The sequence below is a fragment of the Phaseolus vulgaris genome, chromosome 3 (assembly GCF_000499845.2).
Source record: "Phaseolus vulgaris cultivar G19833 chromosome 3, P. vulgaris v2.0, whole genome shotgun sequence".
NCBI lineage: Eukaryota > Viridiplantae > Streptophyta > Magnoliopsida > Fabales > Fabaceae > Phaseolus > Phaseolus vulgaris.
In genome coordinates, this window is record NC_023757.2 from 12,593,789 (window position 1) to 12,615,530 (window position 21,742).

General features: G+C 33.9%; 1 protein-coding gene across 1 annotated transcript; it reads right to left on the reverse strand.

Moving 5' to 3' along the window:
* Positions 1-13,562: 13,562 nt before the first annotated feature.
* Positions 13,563-21,596, reverse strand: LOC137806700 (tRNA wybutosine-synthesizing protein 2/3/4). The gene is made up of 9 exons (XM_068606937.1): positions 20,816-21,596; positions 19,560-19,965; positions 17,874-19,070; positions 17,467-17,596; positions 16,679-16,914; positions 15,922-16,057; positions 14,577-14,653; positions 14,076-14,182; positions 13,563-13,977 (listed from the first exon to the last, which is right to left on the reverse strand). Exons 1-9 carry the CDS (start codon positions 21,543-21,545, stop codon positions 13,877-13,879), a joined length of 3,120 nt encoding a protein of 1,039 aa, XP_068463038.1. The 5' UTR covers positions 21,546-21,596; the 3' UTR covers positions 13,563-13,876.
* Between the last annotated feature and the right edge of the window lie 146 nt (positions 21,597-21,742).

A 21,742-nucleotide genomic window follows, 5' to 3' on the forward strand; every position in this document is an offset into this window, starting at 1 on the left:
GAAAATACCTTCAATCACATTCAAAAACTTACATTTCAAGGTGATTAACCTGTTCTAAGATGACCTAATCATTAAAATTGAGGTGGAAATTTGTGCCATCATTAAGACACGTGTTAACTAAGGAAGCTCAATTGTATAATATACTAGAAAACCTTCAAAAAGTTGTAGTTACTAAAAAGTGAAATAAGGTTGAATAATGATCAGATAGTCATATTCTCAAAGGAGAAAGTGGACACCAAGGAATATGTTGAGACTTTACATCAAGTTTTGGGAGGGAAGCAACGATTATCACACCATCAAACTGCAATGTCTCATTGTAAGTGTCAATACTTCCTATAACATTTTACTAAGTAGGCTCTCCGTTAATGCCTTGGGTACTATCACCTCAACCCTCACTTAACCATGAAACTCTCTTCGGCTTTAGGAGACACAATCATGGTGTATGTCAACAAAAAAACAACTAGAGAGTGTTATGCGATAGATCTGCAAATAACCCCAACACTTAGTTTGCGTACCTCCCACAATATTGACAATCACAAGATGTGGTCACAATGGGCTACCTTCTCTGATCAAAAGAAAAGGAAGTTGGGTAAAGAAATAAGAACATCGACTATAGAGGATGTACATAAACTTCTTAAGGTAAAATTTATAAAAGAAATCAACTACATTATTGTTGAATCAAGTGTGATCAAAAGCTTTGAAGAATCCAAATCCTGGTGTTTGATGGAAGGTTGAAGTTGCTTGGAGTTGCTCCTGTGTTTTTAGAGTAGGATCTGGGTAGTTATCTTTGTAATCCACTCTTTGTTGAATCTAAAACTTAAGTGTTTTCAAATCTTTTAACTTTAAAGTGTTTTTCAAACTAAGTGAAAAACAACCTGTTGTTTTGTCGAAACAACTGATTGTTTTACACTTAGGTGTTTTTGAAAATGTTGAAAACTGTTTTGGTTGGTTGACTTGCTGTCAAACCAAAACAATCGATTGTTTCGTGAAATCAATCGATTGTTTGTTTGAAAATCTTAACAGAATCTGTTTTGTTAGTTAAGTGTGCTTTAAATGATTTTCAAACTGAATGCGCTCCTATTTTAAATGCTTTGACCAATATTTCAAAACTTTAAATAGTTTGTTAATGTTTTGTAACAAACAAGAAAAAAAGAAAAGAGAAAAAACAGATTTGAGTTTTTCAGAGATTGCTTTCAAGATTTGAGTTTTCACCTTTGAGCTTTGGTTTTCTCAAGAGATAGTGGAATATGATTACATCTGTATTGATTTCAGTTCATTCTGTGACAAGTGTAATTCGTTCTTAATACTTTGTACTTTCTGGTGTTGTAAAGCCAAGAAGGTTGCTCTTGAGGTTGTCAAGATCAACATTTTTGGTGGGTGTGCTGAGCCAAAGGAAGTGTGTTTCTTGAAGGGATCAAGATCATTTCTTTGGTGGTGTTTGTGTGTAATCTGTATTTGATTGCTTAGTGGATTGCTTAATGGTTTCTGGGGACTGGATGTAGCTCTTGGTTTAAGAGTGAACCAGTATAAATTGTTTGTGTATCTCTTTCTTCTCTCAAACTCATTTAAATTCAGTTGTTATTGTTTTACTGGTATAAACAACCGATTTTTTTTCTGGTGCTTTGCTGTTTTGAGCTTTGTTTCTTGGCTAACTGAATTTCTAATATGGTTTCTTGCAAATAATTTCATTCTAGCTTAAAAATTTTGCGAAAACCCCCTTTAAACAAATCACACCCCTTCTTGTTTAAGGCCATACATTCTAACAATTGGCATCAAGAGCTTGGTACTTGAAAAATACTCAAGTTTGATCCTAAAATCTTTTTTCAATGGCTGAAAAACTACCTTTTGGAGAGGGTGCTTCAATCAACAGACCACCTCTATTCTGTGGTTTGAATTATCAATTATGGAAAGTTAGAATTAAAATCTTTGTTGAATCTCTTGACAAGGGAAATTAGGATGCAATTGAAAATGGTCCTTTTATTCCAAAATTTGAAAAAGATGGATCTTCCATTGAAAAACCTTGGTGGACTGATTCTGAAAACAAAAAGGCCAAATTTGATTGTATTGCTAAGAACATCATAACATCTGCCTTGAATTCAGATGAATTTTTCATGATTTCTCAATGCTCATCGGCCAAGGAGATGTGTGACACTTTGGAGGTGACTCATGAAGGAACCAATGATGTGAAGAGAGCTAGAAAGTATACTCTAATTCAGGAATATGAAATGTTTAGAATGCTTAAGGGTGAGTCAATCGCTGAAGTATAAAAGAGGTTCACCCACATCATCAACCACCTTATGAGCCTTGGGAAAACCTTTGATAAAGAAGAACTAAACATCAAGATCCTCAAGTGTCTTGATAGATCATGGCAACCTAAGGTGACAACAATTTCTGAATCAAAAGATTTGACATCCTTGACAACGACTTCATTGTTTGGTAAGCTTAGAGAACATGAGTTAGAAATGAATAGACTCAATGTTCAAGAAAGTGAAGACAAGCATGTGAGAAGCATTGCCTTGAAAGCTGCCACGCACAAAAGCAAGCAAGAGTCAAGTGATGAAAGTGAAGAAGAAAACCTTAGTTTGCTGTCCAAAAAGTTCAGTAGATTCTTGAAAAGAAATCGCAACAAAGAAGCCAACAAAGAAAGGTATGGCAACAAGAAAACTAGTGATTTCAATTCTAACAATTATACTTGCTTTGGTTGTGGTGAACAAGGGCACATAAAAGCTGATTGCCCAAACAAAGAAAGCAATGAAAAGAAATCAAGCTACAAGGAGAAAAAGGGAAAATCAAGAAGAGCATATATTGCTTGGGATGAAAATGAAGTCTCCTCATCAAGTGAAAATGAAAAGGCAAACATATGCTTGATTGCAGAAGGAGATGATGAGTCATGTAGCTCAAGCAATGTAAGTTCATGTGCTGAAAATTATAGTAAATTGCTTCAAGCTTTTCAAGAAACTCATGAAGAAGCAAACCGATTGGTTCTATCAAACAACTGATTGAAAGGGCTTAACAACTGGCTTGAATAGAGGGTTAAGACACTTGAAGAAGAGCTAGAAAAATCAAAAATTGATTTTGAAAAGCTTGAAAAACATTGCAAAAACTCTTCTCATGTGTGTGACTCTCTTGTTTGTGAAAATTGTGAAAACCTTGAAAAGAAAGTCCATTATCTTGTTAGAATTGGATAAGCTTTCAAAGGGAAAATCCAACTTTGAGAATGCCTTGGCATCTCAAAATTGTGTTTTTGGAAGAGCTGGATTAGGTTTTAATCCACAGAACAAGCAAGATAATTTTTCAAAGAAATTTTCAAAATAGCCAGTAAAACAACCGATTGTTAAGTCGAAACAACCGGTTGTTACATGCTTTTATTGCATGAAAAGAGACCATTCTGTCAGATTCTGCAAAATAAGGAAATATTCTGTTCCCAAAGGTTTCATGAAGTGGATTGTCAAAGGTAGTGAGGTTTCAAATGATAAAGATAAATCAAATGGACCCACATTTGTAAGGGGACCAAACCTTGTTGCTTAAATTCATTTTTATGCAGGGAAATTAGAAGAACATGAAGCTCTGAGTCATCTGATCAGGTTCTTGGAAGGAAAGGATTAAGACTGGAACTGAATTGAGGGTGTATACCAGTTCAAGCCTTTTCAAAAGTCAAAAGAAGCTTCTTGATCACAAACAATGACTCGTTGAAGGGACTTCATAAAAGGATAAGACCTTCCTTAACTTTGCCTTTGTCTTCCAACACAAGCAACCAGGGATTTGTCTTCATCAAATAGGGGGAGATTGTTGAATCAAGTGTGATCAAAAGCTTTGAAGAATCCAAATCCTAGTGTTTGATGAAGGCTGAAGTTGCTTGGAGTTGTTGCTGTATTTTTAGAGTAGGATCTGGGTAGTTATCTTTGTAATCCACTCTTTGTTGAATCTAAAGCTTAAGTGTTTTCAAATCTTTTAAGTTTAAAGTGTTTTTCAAACTAAGTGAAAAACAACTTGTTGTTTTGTCGAAACAACCAATTGTTTTACACTTAGGTGTTTTTGAAAAGGTTTAAAACTGTTTTGGTTGGTTGACTTGCTGTCAAACCAAAACAATCGATTGTTTGTTTGAAAATCTTAACAGAATCTGTTTTGTTAGTTAAGTGTGCTTTAAATGATTTTCAAACTGAATGCGCTCTTGTTTTAAATGCTTTGACCAATACTTGAAAGCTTTAAATAGTTTGTTAATGTTTTGTAACAAACAAGAAATAAAGAAAAGAGAAAAAACGGATTTGAGTTTTTCAGAGATTGCTTTCAAGATTTGAGTTTTCACCTTTGAGCTTTGGTTTTCTCAAGAGATAGTGGAATAGGATTACATCTGTATTGATTTCAATTCATTCTGTAACAAGTGTAATTCGTTCTTAATACTTTGTACTTTCTGGTGTTGTAAAGCCAATAAGGGTTGTGTGCTCTTGAGGTTGTCAAGATCAACATTCTTGGTGGGTGTGTTGAACCAAAGGAAGTGTGTTTCTTGAGGGGATCAATGTCACTTCTTTGGTGGTGTTTGTATGTAATCTGTAATTGATTGCTTAGTGAATTGCTCAGTGGTTTCTGGGGTCTGGATGTAGCTCTTGGTTTAAGAGTGAATCAGTATAAACTGTTTGTGCATCTCTTTCTTCTCTCAAACTCATTTAAATTCATTTGTTATTGTTTTACTAGTATAAACAACCGATTGTTTCGCAGAAACAACCGATTGTTTTTCTGGTGTTTTACTGTTTTGAGCTTTGTTTCTTGGCTAACTGAATTCCTAATCTGGTTTCTTGCAAAGAATTTCATTCTAGCTTAAAAAGTTTGCGAAAACCCCCTTTAAACAATTCACCCCGCTCTCGTTTAAGGCCATACATTATAACAATTACTTGTGTAGAAAACATTATCTTGATAAGAAAAATGAATAAAAAAGATAAATGTATACAAACTAAACAAATCTAAACAACGCATACCTAAAAAATATTCATCATTGAGCATTAACCGAATAGTTGATGAGACTCTTAAGCATAAGATTTGAAGTTTATTAACATATTATGGATACAACCAAATTTGGAAATTTAGATACACATGAAGAGAGAACGAAAAAACTAAATTCATAACATAAATTAGAATGAAAATAATATGACAGAAATCAAGACAAACCAGTCATTACAGTGAGACGTCGTAAAATCAATTCTTATTTTTTTAATTAAAATTATATAACATAAGATTAAATTTAGATAAGTGTATCTTCAGATCAACGGAATAAAATTTTGAATAAAAAATTTAAGTTTCATATAACACATAATAAAATTATAATAATATGATAATTATCATTAAAATAATTAATACAGCTGATAATATTATTATTGTTACGTGTGCATGAAAGCGTTTTAATACCTTCAATTTATTAAAAATGTCAAGACCAAGGTTAAATTACTCATTTGACATGTGATGAATTTTTAAATTTATCTACACCTATATATAAAGAAGATTCCTTTTCATAATATTTTTTTACATAAATTTTTTCTAATTTAATATATCTCATTTTATTAGTATAATGGAGTATTTTGTCATTTTATTAGTACAATGAAGTTTTTTTTTTAATTTTACCTTATTTAATATATCTCATGTCAAGACCACTCTTCCCTTAATTTCTTATTTTAAGGCAACAACAGAAAGAAAGAACTCTCACCCTAATTCGGTTCTCATACCAAATCTCACATATCAAATAAAATAACATCTACTTCTAATTACTCTCTCCACACCATTTCAAGCAACTCTATTTTTTGGTAAATCCATTATTCTTTTGTATCTAGCATCAATTAAATCTTAACTTTACATAAATATCATCACATTCTCCAATCCCAAAATCATCAATGGAAGAAGAGAAAAAACTTAAAGAAGAAGAGAAACTCAGACAAGAGAAGAAGAGAAACTCAGATAAGAGAAGAAAAAAGATGTTGATTAATCAATTCATCATTTTTCTTTTACATGTTATTTTTTGCTTTTTAATTTCGACTCATCCAAAATTATTTATGTATGTATGTTAAATTTTTATCATCGTCAAAGTTGAGCAGAAGTGGAAAAGAAAAATGTTGATACACAGGCGCAAGGCTCGAACACTCCTCTTAAATGGCGTGTCCGTGTCGGACACCGACACTTGTACGCCACTCGTAGGACACGTTTCAGTGAAGTAAAAGAAGAAATACATTAATTTTCTAAAAACTTAAACTTGTGTATAAATTTTTATTATGATTATAAAAATAAGGAACAAATCCTTCTGAATCAGCCATGAAAAAACATCTTTCTGCTAAAAAAAAACTAAAAGATACTTGTGAACATAAATCTTTATTGTCAATTTATATAATTCTTAATTATATAATATATAGATTTGTGTCTTTATATCCTACATTTTAGATATTATACGTATTTTCATGTTCGTGTTAGTGTCTATACTATACGTAGACAGTATTTATACTAGAGTTAATAATGATTTTTAAGAAAATCAATGTAATAATTTAAATGTTAAAGTTATTCGTTTCGTGGATTCAAACTTAATGTAATTAATAATTTAATTTCTCACGAAAAAGGATTACATGTATGTTTGAAGGTATTTTTGCAACCATAATTATATTTAAAAATTACTAAAATTATAAAACTCTTTGCAACAACATAATTTTTTTCGATTTTTCCTAAAAAATTAATAATATTCAAGTTCATCACTAATCATCTTCGTCAAATATTTCTTTAATACATCATACTATTTTAATGAATTTATCAATTTTTTATTTGAATTCAAAATTAAATATTTTTTTAAATAACACGTGTGTGTCTTAAATTATATAATATTTTTAAAAATTATCTATAAATAAATTTATTTTAACAATTTTTATCCTGTAATAATGGCACACACAAAAGAAGTCCAACAAGTTAAATGAAATTTAAATTAATCTTGAGTAATCATGACTTGGTAAGGCCTCACCAGAAAAGGCTGATGGCTGGCTGAGCCGGAGCCTGAGCCTGGCTCGGTGGGACCATCAGAGCTTCTGTGTGCTCTGTTACCACTCACCACCGACACTCAATAATAATGCTTTGGAACTCCACATCTACCTACCATGCACTTCCCTCCACGCATTAACCTCTCTACTTCCTTAGCTTTGCACCATTTATTGTCACAATTAACTGAAAATTTAAACAACAAAAAAAACATAATTTTATAAATAATCCACTCAGAAGCTTCACGTAGTGTCTTTATGTACTCAGAAAGTGAGAAAGTGACATGATGAGGGATCTCTTGTAGCAAAGAAATATTTCCAGAATTACAGCAGATGACAAAAATTTGTTGGCATATCATTATCGAAAGAGCGTTAAATCATTTTCTGTATTAAACTCTAGGTTTGTAGGGGTGGAGAAGAGGAATAATATGCTTCAAAAGCAAATTCACAATAATACCTTACTGCTAATATACTGCACTTACCACCTTTCTTACACTAAGGATTATAAATGTGGAATTTTAATTCTTCACGTGAAAGCTTGTGAAGCAGAATGACTTTACCGTAACTAGAAAATCATTGTCCCATATTCCATCAAGGAGAATTCTGAATATTACAACATTTTCGGTTACAATTAAAATCAGACTCATTTTTCCTGCACCTTCATCTACAGTCATAAAAAATTTAAAAATACATTTTTATCTTTCTTGTATCATCCCTGTAGATTAGCTTCCGGATTATGTTATTATCCAAACATCTATTTAAAAAAATATTTTCAAATTACATAATTCGGAAGCTAAAAAAGATTTTTGGATTATGTAATCTGAAAACTAATCATACATCTTAAAAAAGTATTCGAATTATATAATCTAAAAACTAATTACGAATTTGAGGAGAGACTTCTGAATTACGTAATCCGAAAGATTACAAAGAGATATTTTTAGAAATACGAATATTTATGGAAGTGGAAGAAGATATGGAAGTGGAGTAAGAATTAGTCTTAAAATCATGCCAGCCGAAACTTGATTTAATAGAGTAGCTGTGTAGAATCCTAACGGCCAAGTATCGGTATGCGCTTGATTGTAGCCCAAACTAATTAATGCCTAGCTTGCGTTTTCTTTCCTACCTGCGCCGTCTTACTGCGCTTCCATACTTTATGAAAACTCTAATTTACCCTTTTCAAATAGTAGGATTCAAAAGGTAATTTGCTACATTCCTTTACGATTAATAAAATTATATTTCGAATGGTAAAATTTAAAAAGTATTTTAAATAAAAAAATACTTTCAAACTCTATAATTCAAACTACAAAATCATATTTTAAATTACAAAATTTGAAAGGTATTTAAGAATAACGAAAAATATATTTTACACTCAATTTTATATTTTAAATTGTAGAGTTCAAAAAGATTTAAGGATTATACAATTCAAAAATGAAAAAAATAAACTTAACACTTTTTGGTGAAGTAATTTTGGAATTAAAAAAGTTATGGAGGTATAAGAAGAAATTACAGATATCTAAGAAGAAAATGTTCATGTTATCATGTTATAAAATAATTTGGACTTTGTTTCACCCAACAAAATATGAATCAACACCATGTTATAAGGTTTTTCTTCCTGTACCTCTATACCTTCTCCTTGCAACTCCACAAGTCAAGCAAAAACATAATTTTGTCCTTAAAAAAATATATTTTAGAATTCTAAAATCGAGAAATATTTTGTTTTCTATTTACAGCTCCTAGATTGTAGAACCCATAAGGTATTTTCGAATCTGAAAATATCTTTTGAATTCTATAATATATTTTTTCTTTCAGAAAATACATTCTAGATTACAGAATTCATAAGATATTTTTGGATTTGAAAATATATTTCGGATGGTACAATATGTAGCCCTCTTACTATAATATGTATTTTAGATTCTAGATTGTACAATCCCAAAAATATTTATGGATCCAAAATTACCTTCCAGATAGTACAATCTGTAACACATATTATAGTAAAGGAATGTTACGAATTTTACAATCCAGTATACATGAAAAAAGTGAAAAAAATAAGCAAACAAAAAACGAATGGTAAAAACATCACAAAACTTATATCAACCACCAACGTTTACCACCACCAACCACCACAAACAACCAAGGCCACTTGAAAATGAAAAAGAAGTCACCACACTCTCCACCAAAATAAAAATTCTAACATATACTTAAAAGAATAGGGCTTGAAATTAAAATAATATGAAAGTGTAGGGAATGTGTGGAAGTATAGGGACAATATGCCACTTGTTCTATCCGGTTGACTTGCCCCGTCGGTCGTCTTCAACGGTTTCTTTGGCCCTTCTATCCTTACCTGAGAACTGTGCCTTCTCCATCAAAAAACATGTCACCTGCAAAGATAAAGGGGTGCCCTAGCGGCCGTTTGCACTCCGTCGCTCAAGTCAGTATTAGGGCAAAGAACATCAAGTGTATAAAATAGTTTTAGTCTCAAAAGTTGCTTACCTTACTAGGGTTCTTCACACCCTTTATATAGGTTGAAACTAGGGTTTACCTTTGTTTTGTTACCACTGCTTAGGGTTCCTTGGGAAGTGTCCCTGTGTCGCTATTGTGTAATCTTCGCATATCTGGCACATGAACTTCCTTTAACTGGAGTGCAACGAATAATCAGAGTGCCGCCTAGGTTCCAACTTGGTGCACCTAATATCCAGCGTCATGTGTTTCGCGGGTGCCCTAAGTACCCACGTGCCATGCATGCAACTTTCCTGGAAAACCCTAATTCTACTGGACTTTTGCACCCCCTAAGGTTTATCCATGATGATGTGCCTTCATGCATCATGCACCCCACATGCATGGGTCTCTCGTGCCTTAGGCTTCCCATCCATCTTTTATCTTTAACTGTTATCTTAACGAAATTCTAGGGCCCACCTTACGAGGCTTTCACTTCATCCTAACGGCAGATGTCCGATCTTATCCCTCTACTGGTGAGGTCCGATATCGATCTCCGACATCAGGCTTAGGGTAGCAATGTCAAAGACTAACCAACCCCTTGGTAGGTGTGTCTGGGGCCCACCTTAAGTGACCCCCTTTCATTACCATACATCAGTGCGCGATGTCTGAGGTCAGTCTTTGAGTCGATGACCGAGGACTGGTCGGGACACCACTTATAAAATAATTTGGGCTTTGTTGCACCCAACACAATTTGAACCAACACCAACACTAGGCTGCTTCTTCCTACACTTCATAAGTTCTTGCAGGACCCTCATAAGTTTTATAATATTTCAAAAATACTTTTCAGTAAAAAAAAGTTAAAATGTTTGAAGGTTTAGTTATGGAGGTGTGTTTTCTATATATTATGGATTGTGTAATCCGGTGACTCTTCGGATTACACAATCTAGAATTAATTTAATTGAAATGTTTGTGTATCTTTTGGATTAGGTAATCTAGAACTTGTTTCCGAATCTAGTAAAATGTTCTGAATTCTCCATTCATAATGCAAAATTATATTTTGGATTATGTAATTCGAAACGTATTTTTATAAAAAAAAAATATATTTCCGATTATGTCATCTAAAAGCTAATTTATGATATGGGAACCTTTTCTAGATTGATAGAATCCAAAAGTTTTTTTTTTGAATAAATATATTATGAATTATGTAATCTAAAATATTTTAAAAAATATATATATATTATGAATTACCCGAAAGTTATTTTTAAATTTAGAAAAGACTTTTAAATATATTTTTTTATTAAAGGATAAAAATATATTTTCATGAAAATATCCAGGAAGAAAAATATCCAGGAAGAAGCAGCCCAACACTAACATAAAATGACAAAAATGTTTTTTTAATTTCTAAATGGTAATGGAGGATGCAAGTAAAAATATATTTCATGTTTAATATTAAGCTTTCCAAAAACAACTTTCCATAATAGTCTTTCTAAAATATGATTTTAGATTTTTCCACTTTTTTAAAATATACTTTTAAATTTTGTTTTTCAGACTTTTTTTTTTTGGAATGTATTATTTGTTTTCCAAATTTTTATAGAATATTTTTTAGATTTTTGTTTTCCACTTTTTCAAAATATATTTTTGAATTTTGTTTTTTAATTCTCTGTTTTGAAATGTATTATTTGTATTCCAAATTTTTTATTGTAGCCCAAACTAATTAATAGAAACCATTGCCCTAGCTTGCGTTTTCTTCCTTCACTATATGACTTTCATACTATTTATGAAAAGTCTAATTTTCTTTTTTAAATTGTAGAATTTGAAAATTATTTTCTAATTTGAAAATTCTGAACTTTAAAATTATATTTCAAATTGTAGAGTTCAAAAGAGCTTTACAGATTATACAATTTAAAAATAAATTAAAAAACAAACTCAACGCTCTTTGGTGAAGGATAATTTTGGATTTAAATGAATTATGGAGGTCTAAGAAAAAACTATAGAAATATATAAAGAAAACACTCATGTTATCATGCTACAAAATAATTTGGGCTTTGTTGCACCCAACAAAATTTGAACCAGAATCATGTTATAAAATAATTTGGCACATTTTCCTTGCACCATACCATTTTTTTACCAACACCCAATAGCACTATGTGAAATGTCTATTGTATTCTTAATGAATAAAAGCTAGGTTTTCACTAACAATGCATTCCCTACACCAACCCTTAGGCACCCAACATTCAGTGACTACTTAAGGCACGGTGGTACTTAACACACACCACTGAGTTCTTAAGGCACTACGATGGAGAGGAGAAGAGTTGTCATTCACAAAGGAGGAGAAGAGTTGTGGTTGCAAGAACTAATACGCAGTGCAATACAATAAGTTTTCGCAAATTTTGTGACTTTTGGATATCTATATCCGGAAGTGTTTTTCTATTCTAAATGCTTCAGTTCCAAGTGAGGACTTTGAAGATTATATTGAACAAGAAGAAGTTGAAATTGATGATGAAGACTATCCAGGAGTGTTAGTGGATAAGTCATTACTGATTAATTATGAAGATCATGTGGTCAAATAGTTATGGGATGATTTGGTAAGTAATGAACATTAATTGAGTGTCTTATGGATGTATGTATTTATTGATGGTATAGGTTGATTATTGTAGGATCGTGGTGATAAATAAGTTAGGAGCACCTCATGAGCGTATAGAGACTACAATAGACATGTGTGGCTTAAGTGGTCTAGTTCATGCAAGTTATCAGGTCGAGGATTGTTTTGTGCATTTGTAGAGAGGTGGCATCCATAGACAAACACATTTCATTTGCCTATTGGGGAGATGATCATCACTCTTGATGATGTGTCAAATTTGTTGTATCTGCCCACTATAGTTAAAGATGACGATCTCACTACAAATGAAGTAGACCTGCGATGGTTACATTTCAATGATTATGTCATACAGGAAATGGACGTAGCACCTTATCCTGGCGCATGTGTTCAACATTACATGGAGTGGTTTCGATCGGTATCACATTCATATGTCATTGACATGGCTGAGGATGATCGTCCTGCACCTCAAGATCATCTGCCCACGTACCAGTGGCAACACATCCTGAAGAGATACATCCTGAACATCCTACTCTAGTATGTATGAACAATTAATAACATTTTCATTTGTGTTAATTTTTGTCTAGTATTATGACACTCATGGTTGTAGGATATTTGTCATAAAATTACACAAACATTGCAACCATTACTTAATCATGGTGATGTGGTGGAGGACAGTCCTGTGTGGTAAGGAATACAAGCAACCCTGATGTTAGCACGAGAAGCGACGAATGACCGAGTTGAGTTGGGTATGTCAGAAAACATTCATGTAGGAATGATTGATTATGTATTAGGACAATTGTTGTAATATTTTTATCCATGAACAATGTTGTTTGAACTTGAACTTTAAGTATAACTTAATTTTGTTTTGACCTTATGACTACCTTTTAATGTTAATTTTACTTATATTCTTTAAATTAGTTTGGTTTAGAGAGTTTTAATCCATTAAAAGTACCAAAATTATCACACTGCCAAAAAAAAAATATATAATTCTGGATGACAATATCCATAAACAAAACAGGATGCCAATATCCATAAACAATTATGTGACAACATTTGTACACAAATATGTAACAAGGCAAAGTTGGATTTAAAAACTTATGTTGGATTTTGATATGGTGCAAGGAGAAATTGCCAAATAATTTAGGCTTTGGTGAACCCAACAAAATTTGAACCAGCTCCAACACTAATGACAAAAATGTTTTTTAGTTTTTAAATAGTAATGGAAGATCCAAGTCAAAATGTATAACATATTTGATATTAAAGAGTACATTTCTGGATTAAGCTTTCCTTTTTGGATTTTGTTTTCAAGACTCTTTTGGAATGTAATATTTCTATTCCAGATTTGCTTTTCTGGAATAAGATTTTGGTTTTCCAATTTGATTCCAAAATTTCATTTCCAGAACACACAAAATCTGTTCTCGATATTTATTTTCCGAAATGTATTTTTCAATTCCAGAATAAAGGATAATTCTAGAATTTTAAAAATTGATTGGGTGCAGGTTAGAATTTGATTGGATGCAAGAATCATAAGCCAATAATTTGAAGCATTCCTCTTCAAACCATTGCACAAAATAATCTCGAAAACATTATACATAGACAGTATGCAGGGTTGAGTCATTACTAAATTCAACAACTATCGTCCACTCCTCAACCTCTCACGTACAATATTTGCCAGTCCGACGAATAGTTTCTGAACTTCAGCAATCTAGACTCGGCATTTACATTTGCTACTCAAAAAGGTAGATCAGTTAGATTTTTGGCATTTTAATATTCCGAATGACATTTACTCTGATTTCATTCAGAGAGCAGTGTTTAACCTCAAATACCAGCTCATTCACTATCTTTAGATCTGTCTGCATCTTACATCCACTACAACGTGACGAATATGTGGAGCATACCATTTTACCCTCTCAACATGTTCTACAGAAATCTCCCAACAATAACCTGTGGGTTGATCAGTCGTAATTCACAAAATTAGATCTTCTTGCAGTGGGACAATACCAAAGTTGAATAATTTAAAAATATAAAATAAAATGTGCTACCTTCCGATCTAGCAATGTCATTTATTGATTTTGCCACACGATCAATCCACTCACTCTCCTCTGAGTCTTTTGTATTCCCGTGGACATGTAACATTCCACCCTCTCTTCTGCAAACGTTGATTCAATGAGAGAATGAAATTGATGATGAAAGTAGAAGCCAAGAAGTGAAATCAGAGCAGAATTAAGTTCGTCATAACATATTCACAATTTTCTTCATGTCTAGGTTCATATATTAATTCCAATTTTGTAAGATTTCAGAGTCATTAACTGAATTAAGAAACATAAATTTGGTTCAGTTACTCATACAGTTTCCAGATGCAGTGGTTTTTTAGGCAATTAAAATGCATGAGATATGAACCACAGCTTTTGGGGATCATTATGACTAAAATTGGTAGAATTAGTAGACAAGTCAAACAAGCCAATTTGAAAATTAACCACAAAGCGAAGACAAAAACCTTAAGTATGTTGAATGCAATGATACATATTAGTATTTCCAATTACCTTAAAGCCCTCACTGCTGTGATCCAGCTAAGCTCACTAGATGGAATGAGACCTAGACAAACTCTATCAGCCACACCCTGTAAATGAAAAAAAAAAAAAAAACTACATTAAAATATTTCTTCCCACAAACATTAATTAGTGTCAAGAATCAACGAATCCATTTTCCTTAGACATCACACTTTCATCGTCAGTGTTCACAATGATTGGATTTGAAAAAGGAGAATAGAGCAAACAGATCATTGATCATATGTTTCCTTCCTACTTATCTTTTAACAAAACAAGGGAATAAAAAACTCCCAATTTCTCTTCATCTTCTTTTTATCCAAACAAGGGAAGAAGAATATTACAATCTTTTGAATTCCTCTGTACAATTTTCTTGCCCTTCACATAATTCCTCCTTTCATCTTTAAGTTCTTTATTGAATACTTGTAGGAGGAGCGTCTCTAATAATATCACAGAAATGCTCATTGATTTTCTCATGTGTTTGGAATAACACAGAGGCTAATAATAAATTATCTTAATTAGCAAAGAGAAAGAAAAGATTCCAGAATAACTTTTACAGGTATGTACTACAGTATACAATCAAGTTTTATTGCAAGTAAACTACACAGTTTGCTAATAACAGAAGTACATTTCCTTTTTATGAAGAGTCAACAAAAAAAGGTTAATCAAATATCAATTCTCTTTATTTCTGTTTTGACTGATAATTGTTGTCTGTTACAAGCTATAACTGTCTTCTATTCTTGTTTTGGCTGACAGCTGTTTTTTATTAGACAATTATAACTGTCTTCATGACAGTTATATAACTCTTACAGCTGTCTCACCTTGCCTAGCTGTAGCTTCTCATCTATAAATACTATTGTACAGAGAAGCTCAGCACCTTTTTGTAATCTTCTACGTTGAGAAACACAATATAACATTTTTCTATTCTTTCTATCTCTATATTCGATATATATTAACCATCTCAAAATGTTGGCAATCAATCTTTTGGTTAATCCTCCTAAATAAAAAAAAATGTTTACCAGCAATAGGGAGGGAACCTAAGGGCAATCAAAGCATTACTGAGAAAGGGTGAGGGGGTGTCTGATTTGTGACAGATGAAAAATGGATCATTCGCTTCTCCAAGAAATGCATCGAGTTTACAGCTGAATTAGTAAGTTAATTGGCAGTGCAGAAAGGTTTTGCTGTGACATAAAACACAGTTTTAGATGGATTATTCCTGGGAGTGATTGTTGGGTGGTGAATCAAGCTCTTTGAAAGAGTTCAACAAGGAGATGGCAATGGTAAATCTTATTTTTCTTTGCAGGGTGAATACAGTATAAATAGTTAAATACAAATACTATACCCTGGGAGCGGTAATGCGATTATCTCCTTCAAGTATGATACAACGATCAGCCACAGAATTTGCTTGGAGATTATGTCGTAGTGCTTCTACTGCATGGGGATTCCACTCACAAGCATATACAAATTTTGCCTGGGCCCTGCTTGAGAACATGCAAAAACAATATGACTATATATAGGTTAACATTATTTTGTGTATGTGTGTGTATATAAAAATGCGTCCCACTGGGCGTATAAAATAGAATATTGCTGGAAAAACCTCAGAAGCAAGCAATGCTGGAAAATAGAATATTAGAAGTCTTGGTATTTGGGCTTAAGAGTTAGGCCCCAACTCTATTTCACAAAATTGGTTTGGAAGGTGAATAGTGAAAACTGTCCAAGCCTTGTACGGACTCCATTGGTCATTTCTAGTTTATATGAGATCTCAATACAAACACAGGTTTGTATGTAGAAGACTGCATAAGCCTTATAAAGACAATATTGACCATATTTTTAGTTAATATGGAATTTCAGCAACAAAATATTTCAAAACCTCAATCTCTGTTTAATTTAAGTTCAGGAGGCATGTCCCATCCCATCCCATCCCAGTCACCAAATGTTCATATTTAGATCCATAATGTATTTTATGATGTTTGCAAAAAATAAATTATCAAATTTTGTTCACTGTGGACCCATATCTTCCATACAACACTACAAAACTTATCACAATATAATTAGAGATTAAGTGTAATACGCAGCTATGCTACAAAAAGATAGAATACCTGACGAGGAAAGGAAGCACAAAGTAGCCAATGCCCGCAAAAAGGTCTACTACAACCTCCTCTTTACAATCCAGACTGGCCATCCGGATTTTCTCAGAAAGATTACCCCATGAAAACATGCATTTTGTAGCATCAAAAGAATAGAATACTCCATTTTCTCGATGATTAACCCAGCCACTATCTCCAACAAGAATCTGCAATGTACTATCTCTTGTACCAGTTGCAGCAACTGGGCCCTATTATATCCCAACACATGTCATAAATAAATAATTCATTGCAAATCTATTTCAGGAAAGTGATTAATAAACTAAAGATATATAAAACAAAATGACTCAGGAATAAAGTATTACTGGTAATTCTGAAAAAATTTACATAAAAAACCACCTAGTACAAAGCACTTATGGTTTGCATCTTAATAAGAACTTCCAATTCAGTCCTGCTTTAACTTAGCCTTCATTGTCTAGACATTGATTGCTTCTATCTTGGAAGAAGATGCTAAAACCGGATTCCATCCTAGACTGAATTTATATATTATATTATAATCAGAGAATAGTATCCTTTAACCTCTACAAATTATTTGTTATTTGAAACCTAAGTATTTCACATATTTGAAAAATTCCATCATCATACTTATTTTTCACATACATTCAATATGCACTGTATATTCAACAGGAAAGATTTAAATAAACCATGAATTAGTAAAAATAAGTAAGAATCAGAATGTTGAATCTTAAGGAAGGGCAAGCAAACACAAATTAATGTATTAATAATGATGCATGCGTCATTACCTGGCGAGCTAGACGGTGAGCCTTGAGTGATTTGGCAACAATGGGCCAAAGCTCTCCTGCAATGGAGTCCCACATGGAATCCTTAAAAGAACTAATTGGAAGTATAATAATATCTCCAAGCCGATCCCATCTGGAAGAATAAAGAATTAGTACAAAGAACACAACACTAAAGAAATCACCTACAAGGGGAAATTCCAAAAAAATTGCGAAATGAGCAAGATTGCAGTAAGTTAGTAAGCACTAATGGTATGTTTGTTTTTCTATTCAAACATCATTGAACGAGGGTGTTCCACTTTCCAAGACAAAAAGGTAGGAGTAATGCATGTCATGGAGGACTGAGTTGAGTTCAACTTAAAAAAATACAACCTCTAACTAGGCACCATAAAAGCAATTTTAACAAAAGAAACCTTGTAGGAAGTTCCTCTAGAAGCCGCGTTGGTAGGCCTTTATGCTTAATCAAAGATGTTACTGCTTCGGTCATCACTTTTAAAGGAGATTTGGCAGTTTTTCTTTCTTCAACAACCTTGTCTTCAAGAATAATTGCACCATACTCATGGAGAATGGTCAATGCTTCAGAATAGGATAACTCATTTAACAAGTATTCATCTTGTTTAAGTGGTTTTGAAAAGGGAACTTCATTTTTTCCATTTGATGCATCTCGCAAATGATGATTCCTTTCACAAAATACAGCGAAAAATTCTTGATGGACAGGAAAACAGATATGTACTCCACCCTCTTCAGAGTGTGCCTTCCTCCCTAAGTCTAACCATCCAAATTTCTTCAATATATCCTTTCCCAATTTTGCATATTTCTTTTTCAGTTGCAAAATATAATGCGATGCAATCATCTGACTTTGATCATTCAAGCAGGGTAGGTTATCATTAAAACATAAACTTTCATCTTCAAATACATTTGGTCCAAGTTCAAGTTGGGGTTGACATGAATTTTTAATGTTATTCCCGATTGTCCCTTCATCTTGGTTAATCACATGTTTGCTTTGATTTTTGACAGACATATGTTCATCATGTGAATGGATTATATGGAGCAAGTTGACTTTTGCAGGCTCACTGAACTTTGTCCCAAATGCGTAGCATGATGCACCACCACCAACTATGACAAGATCATCACCAACAACATTGGTTGTACTACGCACAAACAAATCTTTACCTACAGAATTGAGTGTTACATGCTTCCATAGACGAAGCTTCAAATCAAGTAAAGCCAACTCTTCACAGTGTTGCCTAACAGGACAACCACCAAGAACTCCAAGATAATTCTTATGGACAAAAATTGAATGGGAGAATCTGGCATGTGGATTCCTTCCAGTTGTCCTTTCCTTTGTCCATTGACCCTTCTGAACATCAAAACTATACAAATCCCCAAGTGCTTTCCCACCATTGTATCCACCAAACATGAAAATCTGAGAATCAGATGCCACCATAGCATGTGAGTGACGCGCACATGGCCAGTCACCAGAAACTGGTATTTCTTTCCAGTGTAAAGTGTTTGTGTCAAAAACATAAAAGGAAGAAAAGATAGTATCATTATCAAGACCCCCAAATACATAAATGTCAGAACCCATGATAGCTGCAGCATGACGATGCCTATCCAACATGAAAATAACTATGTATTAGAAATACAGTGTAAAAATAATATGTACGCTACCCAGTGCCCTAAGGTTAAAAAATTAAAAGGGGAAAACTCATTATTGGGATACATAACAATGCATTCCTCCAAGTGTTTTAGTGCGCCCTACTACAATTTCTAATACCCCCGTAATTCCTTAACTAGTGCTGGGTACTGGTTATCAACACCCAAATAATATTACCAAGTCAATCAACAGCAAGTAATGTCACTACGCCTTATGATATTGTTACAATACAATATAAAATTTAATTAGTAATTGTAAGCATTTATGCACATGAATTAAAATACTGATCCCAGAATTTATCCAACACATAAAGTGATCTTAAAAACAAGTGTGCAATTTTTTTCACTACTGAAAAGTTGCTTCATCAGTGGGCTTTCTTTTGAGCAGGAACGGGGCTGAAAGGTATAATATAATATAACACAAGAATGCTGTTAAGCCTTACCTGGGAAGAAATAAATTGTCACTACATTGCAGTAACTTCCAAGAATTCATTGTTGTATCTAGGATCCATACATCACTGAGAATTTTGTCAGGACCAGTCCGACCTCCAATCACAAACATGCAATTTCCAACCAAAGAAGCCGTATGGCCCAATCGTGGAGTTGGAGAAGCACAACCAACAGTGCTAACCATTTCAAGATTGCCAGAATATGGATCAAGCAGCAACAAATCATTTCTTCTGGCATGTCTCCCCATGCCCCCAAAGCCACCAAAAATGATAACTTTCTTGACACCAGCATTATTCAATCCACAAGCTGAGTGGCCCCAAAGGAAAAGCTTCCCAGCTGGTTCCCCAACAATATCAAAATGGCTAATTGACACATCAGAACCAGGAGTACTCACAGACCCTGCCAACCATTCAAAGATTCAGACTTTTGATTGATATTAAAAGGAAAGTTGTCCTGCAATCAGATACATACCAATATGCATCAGTACTGATTTCATTACTCAGACACATGCATTATGATATTCACAAATCCTGTAAAGTACCAAATCAACATTAGATGCAACATAGAGCATCTCCATTGGACATAACATATGTCGTCAGACTTTCCTCAAATGTGCCATAGTAAAAAAAAAAATTCAGCTCAAACACTTCTTTCACACAGCTTGGACACCCATCCGACACTTCTTAAGCACGAGTTAGAGTGAATCAAAATCAATACCTATACTTAGTTAAACACACTTAGACACTCCTATCATAAAAAAATAAGGAAAAAGTCAATTTATATTAGAAATATAGCAAGACTCGTAGTATTCTTTTACGAGACTCGTTTCCATAGGACAAAACCAGTTGTTTTAACCATTAACAGATATTATTTTAGTAGTATTCTATCAGTGGGGTCATTATTATATAAAAACTGAAAAGCTTAACAACAAATTCGCATTTAGAATGTGAATTATATAAATCTTAATTCCCAATTTAGTTTTCTGTCACGTTGATTATCTATATATATATATATGAGAGAGAGAGAGAGAGAGAGAGAATTTGGTTTTATAAGCAACAATTCTGATATAAGAACTGACATGTCAATCACTCCAATGGAGAAACTACATAAAAGCTGGTTCTCAAGTTTAAGAATCTCGTAGGCAACTAACATTGTAGATGCTCAACTGCCAATCCCTCACTACTGCAAAAATTGACTAAATTTGACAATTGAAGATAACCGTTGACTAAAATGAAGAAACATGTTATACCTTTAGAGGTTTCGGCATTCCCGTTTCCTAACTGAGATTCATCCTCGAGTTCAAGATGGTTGCAAGCTTCATTCGTGGGCAACAAACAGTCCCCGTTATCAGTAATCAAGGAACAAGTGGACTGTATAACTTGGAAAAATCTCTGTGTTCTTTTCCTATTAGCTTCCATCTTGTCATTTGCGACCCGAACGAGATAACGAATATACTCGGGCGTGACCATGACAGTGCGCGTATCCCCCAACGGCACCTCCATGCGAATGGAGCAGCGAATGGCGATGATGACGCGCTTCTTGGCATTGGTAATGCCACTCTCTCTAAAGCCGCAGGAGATAGCGAGGGAAACGAGGGAGTGAGCGGCGGAGAGGTCTCTGCACTCGAGAGCAATGATGAGGGGCTCGAATCGGAAGACGAGTTCGGAGACGAAGGGGGAGCGAGTTGACTCGGAGGGGAAGAGGAGGGAGAGGACCGAGTCGGGATCGGCGGGGTCGTGGGAAACGAAGAGCCAGGTGCCGCCTCTGGCTTTCTTTTTAGGGTTTGGAGATTCGGAGAGGGGTTGGGAGAGGATGGAGATTCGGCCGGAGCATGAACTTGTGGTGAAGTAAGAAGGGTTTTGGTTCAGAGCGTTCACCAGAGGAACGATAGGTGCATCTAAGGAGCCCTTCGGGGATTTGTCTAACTCCGTTGAAATCAGTGAGGCCAGTGCTGCGGCTTTTCTCTTTTCGAACTCCATCGTTTTCCTCTCACAACCGTAAACCCACCAAAAACCTCTCCCCAGGATCAAAACCCACGGGGGCCTTTGTTGGACTCGGGTTATGGGCTCCTTAACCCAGGGCCCACTCTTGACCCATGGATTCAGGCCCAAGTGAAGAAAAATATTGGCAGTTTCTTCCTGCACCCCTACATTTTTCTTCCTGCACCCCTAAAAGG

Excerpts from the sequence above, each read along its gene's own strand:
- LOC137806700 (XM_068606937.1), bottom strand. The coding sequence starts at position 21,545 with ATGGAGTTCGAAAAGAGAAAAGCCGCAGCACTGGCCTCACTGATTTCA. Across the intron at positions 19,966-20,815 it reads GAATGCCGAAACCTCTAAAG|GGTCTGTGAGTACTCCTGGT; the intron begins GTATAACATGTT and ends AATGGTTGGCAG. Across the intron at positions 13,978-14,075 it reads TGACATTGCTAGATCGGAAG|GTTATTGTTGGGAGATTTCT; the intron begins GTAGCACATTTT and ends ATCAACCCACAG.